Raw genomic sequence first — 9332 nt, forward strand, 5'->3', positions numbered from 1 at the left:
AAAAATTATATTATGTATGAAGATGAAGAGTAATAAAACTTTATATATCCCTTACTCGTATATAGCAATATAATCTTTATAATAAGAAAAAAAAATTTCTTCATTTTTATATACTATACATCAGATTTTATTTTTATTTTATTTATTTTTTCTTTTACTAAAAGTTGAGTTTCATTGAAATTTGAGAAAGTTATTCGTGGAAACGCATGGAAAGGAAAACGGCCGTTGCAGAGACCAGTGGTGTGCTGAAGACTCGAAACAAAATGAGTTGAAAAAGTGTCCCCATATTCTCTCTTATTTGCCAAATTGTCCTTCTGAACACTATTTCCTCTCTCTGGCACGTTTCTTGCGGTCTTTCTCTCCCTCTCTCTTCCCTTCGAGTCTTCAAGGTCATGTTCGGAGAGAAAGATCTCTCTAATGGTGCTGTTTCCTGCGAGCGCGACAATAGTTCTCAGGGAAAGTTCAGTCGGCACATTTCTGACCGAAGAAAGGAGAACCCAGACGAGAAAATGAGATTTTCTGAGAAGGGTATGGGTTTTCTCAGAGAATCAGTTACGGGTTCCGATGGTTTCCGAGCAAAACACCCCAAAGCGGGGACCTCGGGCTCCCAGGAGCTAACTCTCAGCTACCTCTGCGACAGTTCCAAACTGGGACTTTCCGAGAGGGAGATTCCGGCGAAAAGTTTTCTCAATACCTTCGAGAAAGTCGCCCTCAAACGCAGAGAACCCGATAATTCAAACCAAGATGAAAAATGGGTAGAGAGAGATTTCCTGAATTTGAACGAAACCAGAGGAAATTCTTCGAAACAAGAGATCCAGGATGATGTTGAGGGGGAGAATATTGTAGATAAGAAGCCAAAGCTAGATATTCTGAATCTGTCTCTAGCTTTGCCTGATGTGTCACACTCTATCAGTGCTCTCAACCCTTCACAAAATGCCGATCCTCCGGCTCGGTCGAAGCCTACTAGGAGTATGCAATCTTTGGCACCATCTGGTAACAATCAGCAAACCACTTGCTCCAATGATTTCACGGCGCCTTCGATGTCGTACTCGTTTTCCCACCCTCTTTCCCACAACCCGAGTTGCTCGCTCACCCGTAATTCGACGGAGAATTACGAATATTCGGTTGGGAGAGAGGACCAGATTTGGAATTGTGGGGAGGGAACTAATGGTTCGGTTCATAGTAGGTTTAAGCCCATTGGCGATGGGTTAGTGACGCTGTCGAATCACGGTGGAGGTCTTTTTTCGACGTTGCAGGGAAATCAGAGCAATCGTAATAAGGAATTGTGTAATAATAGTCATTATAAGACTACTACGAGCTCGGATAACCATTCATTTTTCCCGTCTGAGCTCCCAGCTAGGCCAAGGTTTGATACGCAGTCTGGCGATTCGAGGGGACGGGGTTCGGAGGGGTTGAGGAATTTTGAGGGTGTAGATGGTGGTGGGAGAGTTAGAAAGGCTTCTAGACCGGAGAGGATTATTCGCGACATCATATCGGATCCTATTCCTACGATGGCTCAGACACTTCAGGAGCTTCCCGATGACACCGTTGCATTGGTCAAGGATTACTTGAAATGTATCGTTACAATGCCTGAGAAGAAAGAGGAGTTAGTAGGACTACAAAGCTGTCTTGAACGAAGATCCGATTTTACCAAGGAGACTTTGTCAAAGTGTCACAAGGTGCAGTTGGAAATTTTGATTGCTGTGAAAATGGGACTTGGAAGCTACTTATCTAGTGAGATTCGCCTGCCAATAGCTGAGCTGGTGGAGATTTTTTTGTACATGAGATGTAGAAATGTGAACTGCCGGAGCATGCTGCCTGTTGATGATTGCGACTGCAAGATTTGCTCGGCGAACAAGGGGTTTTGCAGTCAGTGCATGTGTCCCATCTGTTTAAATTATGATTGTGCAAACAATACTTGCAGTTGGGTTGGTTGTGACGTATGCTCCCATTGGTGCCATGCGGTTTGTGGCATTCAGAAGAATCTGATTAAACCAGGTCCTAGCTTGAAGGGGCCTTCAGGGACTACTGAGATGCAGTTTCACTGCATTGGGTGTGATCATGCGTCGGAAATGTTTGGTTTCGTGAAGGACGTGTTTTTGTGCTGTGCCAAAGATTGGGGCTTGCTAACCCTGAAGAAGGAGCTTGACTGTGTATGCAAGATTTTCAGGGGAAGTGAAGATTACAAAGGCAAGGAATTGCATATGAAAGCTGATGAGATGCTATCCAAGCTTGAAAGTAAATTGATCTCTCCTTTGGATGCCTGCAACGTTATTATTCAGTTCTTCAACTGTGAGTTTCTCGACTTTGTCTTATTGCATTTCCCTCTTATGTTTTCATATGGTACACTGATCTTGGGACCTCAATTTAATATTTGGAAGATCATTCTGGATCATGAATACTGCATGTTACAAAAGAAAAAAAAAATGTTTTCTTTATTATCTGCTACTCCCATTATGCGCCACTCTGATTCATATATAAGGTTTTTGGTTTTAGTCTCTGATTATGAGTTTTACTTTTTAATGAAGAAGTACCTATTGTTTTCTTCTTGTAATGGCTTCTTCGAAACTAAGGACTTATTATCTGCCATAAATAAAGTGAATAATAACATAGGGCAAAGGGCTCTGACACCAAATCGACTTGGTGCAGTAGCAGAATAATATTTTTAGGGCACCATGACCAGTTCCAGATCACTTAAGCAGGCTGCTTTTTAATTATTTTGGTTCCTAGATTTATAGTAGTTTGACTTTGTTATAATTTATTTATTTATCTTCATATTAGTGATTTTGAGGTTTTAAGAGTGTGAATAATGGTTGGATTACAGTGGAAATTAGAGACGCAAGAAGTTGATAGATGTAGGCAATACATCTGGTTTTCTTAAGCATCAAACACATGTGTTTTGGGCGTCACACCTTGGTGAATATTCCATTGCACAAATCTGGAACAAAGCATGGTTAGCTTTAGAAATTTTAGCAAATGCTTAACCCAAAAAAGACAATGGGAATAATTTTTTTTGTCTAGACAAATCTACAAATAAAATATAGTGACCTTAATTATATAAAAAGATCCAAGATCACAAGTAGAGCCAATATCAATAAATTTTGAAAATTATAGAAATTCCCCGACTCCTTAATTAAAATAAAACCAAACTTCTTGCTGCCTGCATCAACCAGCTTATAAGCTATGTATCTAAAATCGGAAATGGATTGCTGGGATTGATTAGGGCACCCATGTAGTGATTGGAGTTAGGTCTTGAAAAGATATTAATTTACAATTAGCCAAGTCATTCCGTAAGTGCTAGAAGTGATCTTATATTTCAATTACAGATGTGATTTGACTATTGGTGCTTCTAGTTATCTACAAGGTAAACTGGTACCAGTCTCAATTTTATTTATAAATTTTTACCTGTTTCTCAGTTGGGTTTAAAAATGGTGGTGGTTGTTTTTAATGGGATAAAGACTTTGAGTAGTGCAATTTCATACATAGATATGAGAATGGAGCAGAGAATAGACTTTTATTATGTATTGTGCAATTGCAGCTACTGAAGATATTCTGAAATTTTATGAAAATATGAGTTACCTTATCAGGCATGATGAGTTTGCAGGACATGTTATTATAGAAGTCCGAGATTTATTTCTTGGTCTTTTTGTAAGGGACATGCTATTGCCATGACCATTCGATTGCATGGACAGCCTTTAAAAAACATTGAATTAGGTGGGGTTTGGATAGTGAGATAAGATGAAATGGTTTTAGATGGAAGTTGAACAGTGAGTTGAGAGAAACCCTAACCCTACTTCCCGCCGCCACCCCCACCCACCATCGTTTGGAGAGGGACACCGCAGTCACAAACGAGGTCGACGGGCCCCTGCGTCCTCGCTAAGGGCCGTCGGAGTCGGTTCCTCGCCGGCGAACTCTTTCTGTGTTCTTGTTTGACGGCGTTGGCCACCGTGCACTTTGATTCCGTCACAGATCTGATCGACTGACCCAGACGACTCCGTTGTGGGGTCTTCGATGTCGGTCCTTCTCCGACGACTGGGATTTTTTGCTACTCTTCCGTTACCTCCTCCGGAAAATTGTGATTCGAGCCTTTCCACTAGCCACCGATATAGACTGCTTCGACAGACTCTAGCGACCATTTTGTGGGCCTCCAACGTCGGTCATCCTCCGGCGACTGGTAGTTTTCTCTGTTAACTCAGGGATTTTTTTGCAAAAAATCCGTTAACTCAGGGCCTCCTTTAGATCTGTGTTTTTTTTACCTTGAGAGGATGAAGCGGGAACAATAGGGAGCAGTGGGTTTTGACAATGACGACGAAGCACGATGCGGTTTCGTCCCAGTTAGAAGGAGAGAGGTGGTTGAAAGTTGAATAAAAAACTTTCATTTTTACGAAAGAGGGAGGAAATATCTTTTGTATTTCTAAACGTAGTAAAATGATAGCTAAGTTCATGTATCTAGAGGGGACGACAGGATTGAGGATTGTTTAGAACTTAACTGCCATGAAGGTTTCTTCAGAGAGCTAAGGATGGGTGATGTTCGGGTTGAGGATTAGTTTTAAGGAATCTAGGGGAAGGAGTCACGGAGGTGTAATGATAGTTTTTCAATTCGGGTTTGGTGTGTTTTGGGTTGGTTTTTATGGGCTTTTGGGTCATTATGGGCTTTCTTGTATGGGCTAGGTGTTTTTCTTGTATACATCTAATATATTTGGTTACTCCTATTGATATATATATATATATATAATATTTTTACTTGTCAAAAAAAAAAAAAAATGGAAGTTGAAAGTTGAATAAAATATTGTTAGAATATTTTTTTTTAATATTATTTGTTTTGGGATTTGAAAAAGTTGAATTATTCATTGTATTTTATGTGGAAATTTGTGAAAATTGTAATGATGAGATGATGGGTTGAGATGGTTTTGGTATCCAAACCTAGCCGTTGGGTGCAATGAAAGTAACTGTTTTCATCGTCCTTCTTCCCTCTCTATTTTTTTCTTGTACAAAAGCCTTTCTGTGTTGGTCTGCCTGTCTGAACCTTGGTTTTCCGGATGGTCTACCTACGTACTGGGTGGGGGAGCCTAACTCACATCCAATAAGGAGCTTTTGTTAAAATCTATGCAACATACAACCAGCTTATCCATATCACAACAGTTGTTTTGGATTTTACTTTTCTGGGACTCCATGTTGGGTTTTTGTTATATATATTAAAATCTGTTAAAAAATGACGTTTTGAGAAACAGATAGGAGTATAGAAAATTTTATTTAGGTGTGCTGCTAATGAACTAGACTTCTAACTTAATCTCACTGATTTAAAGCTCTAAACTTTGATTGGATATTGTACCTTTTCCAAATGCTTCTTAAAAATAACAATGTTGGGGAAACTTTGTGAGCAGTGAGAATTCTTTCCATCAGAATCTGTATGTGAAAGTTCTAAATACTTGGTTGTAAATATGTCTGGTAGAAAAAGTGAAGCCATTACAATATGATCTAATATCATGATATCAATACAATATTTCATCATCACCATCTACGATGATAGTTGCCATATTCTGATACAGCCACATACATATCAGTGTGCACACAAATACTGCAAATTTATGTTGGTTAGTCAAGTGTTATTTTGGTTATAATTTACCCTTGTATATTTGTTAGAGCCGAAGTATGATGTTTTTTTTTTATCAAATAGACACAGGCGCCATGCCTGACTTTCCTGCTTCAGGTGTGGTTTCAAAAGCTTTGGTGGCAACTCAAGCTATCCTTGGGAAAGAAGCAACGCCTCTTCCGCATGCCACTTCTCTACCCCCAATGTATACTTCATACAACGCGAGCTCTTCTAGTATGCGTAATGATTTATTGTCTATTGATCTTCGCCAGAGCGACCTCAAACCTTCCATCATAAGTGAATTGACAACAGAGGTTGATTTCCGGTTTGGTCCAATGCCAAAGAAAGATGGGTTCGACAGCTTGGAAAGTTTAGTGAGGATCAAGGAAGCAGAGGCGAGGATGTTCCAGAGCAAGGCAGATGATGCAATGAGAGAGGCTGAAGGTTTCCAGCGAATGATCAAGACCAGGACTGAAAAGTTGGAAGAAGAGTATGCTGGAAAGCTAGGCAAACTATGTTTGCAAGAGACAGAGGACAGACGAAGGAAAAAACTGGAGGAGCTAAAGGTTTTGGAAAATTCTCATTGTGATTATTACAACATGAAAATGAGAATGCAAGCTGATATTGACGGTTTGTTAAAGAGAATGGAGGCAACAAAGGAGCAATGGGTGTGATTTCTTCTTGCTTTTAACGATGATGCTAATAGTGTGTAGTTTGATCATGTTACCAATCTTGGATTCTGCTTGTATAATGAATGCATTATGAACCATCATTTCTGTTGTGAAATTTCAGAACTGGCTTTTCTCCTCTTCATGCATTTTTCTCGGTAATTTCACATGGTGCCAAACAGTATTGCAGCACATGAAATAAGGATTTTGATTTATGGTGTCTTTTTTGGATTTGAAACGCAGCTGTTCACCTTGCATAAAATGATACAAGTTATGTTCGTTTTGAAGGATCAAAACTCACGAAATAGTAAAATGCAGCAATTTTGCTGAGGAAAGCGAATCAGATACAGAGAATAAAACGTCCTTCGCCCAAGTTTTTTTGCTTCCTGCGCCCTTACTAGTAAAGGGGCTCTTCGACCAAGGAGGCATTCTGGTAGGAAGGCCGACCACTACATAAGCCGCCATCCGTCCAGGAGAGAAGCAAGCTACCTTTCTTTGATCCACCTTCCCGGGCAGGGAAGAGAACAAAAATAGGCCGTGGATGGTGGTCGTGGTAGATTCGAGAATCTTACGCGGCAGAGCGAACTCCTTTATCGTGTTGCATTTCCTCAGCCGGCGTAGTTGCACCCTCTCGATCCATCGTATAGGAGCAATCCGAGAAGAATGATTAGGATCATATCGCGGCTCACAAAAAATAATAAATAAAATAAAACAAATCTCGTCATCAGCCATCATTGCCTTGTCAAAGTTCTTGGATAGTGATGTTTGCGGTAGCTGGCACTTGACATTTTGGGCCACAAATGCTTATTAATCTTTGGGTTTGATTAGGCAAATGAGATAATATTAGAAATTTATTAATAGTAATGAGATAATTTATGAATAATAATTAAATGGTTTGAGTTAAGATCTTTGTAGGATTTTGAAAAATAAGAAAGAAAAAATTGAATAAAAAAATATAAAGTTAAAAGATGGTTAGTGTTAAGGACGTGTTTCGTACCACTAATTGCATGAATGGCCTGCAATAGATGAGATGGCAATATGGGTTACCCAATAGAACTCTAATGCCTAAGAGAGAAGTGGTGTCAATATAAGTATATGAATGAATGACAAATACGTTACCTTTATGTGTTATTTATAAGAGCATGAAAGTGTTGATAACAGCTAGTTCTAGAATTTATCTTGAATAACCCTCGAATAAATTGGTAGGATAGCTTTCTTGATTCATCGGAGGCATTATCTTATTCTCTATATTATTCATTACGTGTCCATAGGTTCAATCTCTAGGCTTGCAGATCAGACCTGATTCTTGAGGCCATAGACTTGGGCCTTCCAACACATGGACTTATTCCTCCAAGACCCAAAATATCCCTTCCAGTTACCCTACTAATTTTCTTCGTGCTTGCACGTGGGAAATTCATCAATTCGTGCCTTCCTTAACTCTCTTCTCAAGTTTCAAGAAACACTTGCCATCGTTCACCATTTTGATCTCGTTTCTTCCATTTCGTATAACAATGGCTCAATGTGGTTCTTTCCATGTTCCCAGCCGAGCTTCTGCCCAAGCCCCATCAAGGGTTTCCTCCCATTATGCGCCTAAATCCTTTGGAGGTCAAACTTTACCTTTCTTTGAGGGGTTCATGAGGCGCTCCACACTTGTCGCCCAAGACTTGACAAAGTTGAGGACTTTATATCGCATCCCTGACATCGTGGTTCTCACTCTTCCCTCGGAGGGCACGATCGACAAGGAAGGCTTCTCAGGGAGAGTTGCTCTCCTAGCTTGTGCCCTAATGCACGGTTTGCGCCTTCCATTCATCCGCCCCATTCGCGATGTCCTTGCTCTCGTTCAATTGGCTCCTACCCAACTTCATTCACACACTTGGTGTGTGCCTTTGTACTCATTTGTGGTGTTCCGTATGATTCTGGAACCTCTGGGGGAGATGTACCCAGATCTGACTATTCGCGAATTTCTATCATTCTATTCCGTTAAAGGGCTACTAGGTAATATTTGTAGTTTTCATGTTCGCTCACAACGATTGGCGGCATTCTAAAAGCTCGAATGCCAAACAGTGTAAAAAGAAATTTTTTCTTATTTTTGGTGGTGGCTGAGAGTTTCTTGCCTCTGAAATGACCATTCGGGACTTCCCCATCCAAGCTAATTGGGGCAAGGTCCCTGATGACAAAAAGATTTTTATAGATCTGACTGACTGAGAATGTTTCCACGTCAGCATAGTCCTTAATTGGGGCAAAGATAATGAGGTTGCCCTATGGACTGAGAAGCTTTTGACTCCTACCAACATTGATAGATTACTTGTTGTACCTGACCGCTCCCATGTTAAGGGACGTAAATTAAAGGTCGTGACACCTCCCTCAAAGAAAAGGCCTGCTTCTACGCCTTCTGAGACTCCTACAAAATGTCTTCATCTTATATTGAGGGTGAGGCACCTGCTAATCGCCCTGCTGAAAACGTCAAGGGTGTAGCTAGAGATGTGGGGCCAGAAGTGGCTGTTGATTCTGGTGCCAACCTGACTGCGAGGGGGAGGAGGGAGATGCCCTCTACTTCTCCTGTACATGTGTCGCTGCTTGCATCTCCTGGGCCTGATGACCTTGATGGGCTCATGGGCCAAGCCCTTGTCAACTTGGCCATAACCTTTGACTTTGATCTACCCCCAAAGGGGTCGGACTTAATGGGTACAACCCCTTTCGAGTTCCCTTCTCTCCTCTCATCAGTTTCGATTCCTAGTGATAGTGAGTTTGCATCTGACATATATGACGCATTCTCTATGGGTGTTGTTGCGGTTATGGCGTCTGAAACTGTGACTCCTACTAATAGCGATGCCCTAAGTTATACTATGGACTCTTTGTTCCCGAGGGGAAACCATGATGATCGTGGGGACCAAGGCTCCAATCTAAGTTCCCTCTCGAAGAGTGAGACGCTGCCTACAAACCATGAAAGAATCTCTATTCCTTCCCTACCCCTTCCTCCTTCGGTGGTGACATGGATTCCTCAACCCCTTGGGAGGGGAGTGGGCCAACTAGAGAAGGTGAAGTAGAAGGGGGAAAAGTGGGGGATGGAG

The 9332-nt window shown here is 41.0% G+C and overlaps 1 protein-coding gene across 3 annotated transcripts; it reads left to right on the forward strand.

The window, feature by feature from the left end:
- The first annotated feature begins 294 nt into the window (after nucleotides 1–294).
- LOC109003992 (protein OBERON 3-like) lies at nucleotides 295–6406 on the forward strand. 3 transcript variants are annotated; one of them, XM_018982345.2, is made up of 2 exons: nucleotides 295–2292; nucleotides 5684–6406. In XM_018982345.2, exons 1-2 carry the CDS (start codon nucleotides 393–395, stop codon nucleotides 6265–6267), a joined length of 2484 nt encoding a protein of 827 aa, XP_018837890.1. In that variant the 5' UTR covers nucleotides 295–392; the 3' UTR covers nucleotides 6268–6406. The 3 variants fall into 3 exon arrangements, with proteins under 3 accessions (XP_018837890.1, XP_018837891.1, XP_018837889.1); XM_018982346.2 differs by having other exon boundaries at nucleotides 5711–6406; XM_018982344.2 differs by having other exon boundaries at nucleotides 296–2292; nucleotides 5678–6406.
- The last annotated feature ends 2926 nt before the right edge of the window (nucleotides 6407–9332 follow it).

The sequence above is a fragment of the Juglans regia genome, chromosome 13 (genome assembly GCF_001411555.2).
Source record: "Juglans regia cultivar Chandler chromosome 13, Walnut 2.0, whole genome shotgun sequence".
Taxonomy (NCBI): domain Eukaryota; kingdom Viridiplantae; phylum Streptophyta; class Magnoliopsida; order Fagales; family Juglandaceae; genus Juglans; species Juglans regia.

Coding starts and splice junctions, on each gene's coding strand:
- LOC109003992 (XM_018982344.2), top strand. CDS start 393: ATGTTCGGAGAGAAAGATCTCTCTAATGGTGCTGTTTCCTGCGAGCGC. Junction 2,293..5,677: donor TATTATTCAGTTCTTCAACT/GTGAGTTTCTCG, acceptor TTTATCAAATAG/ACACAGGCGCCATGCCTGAC.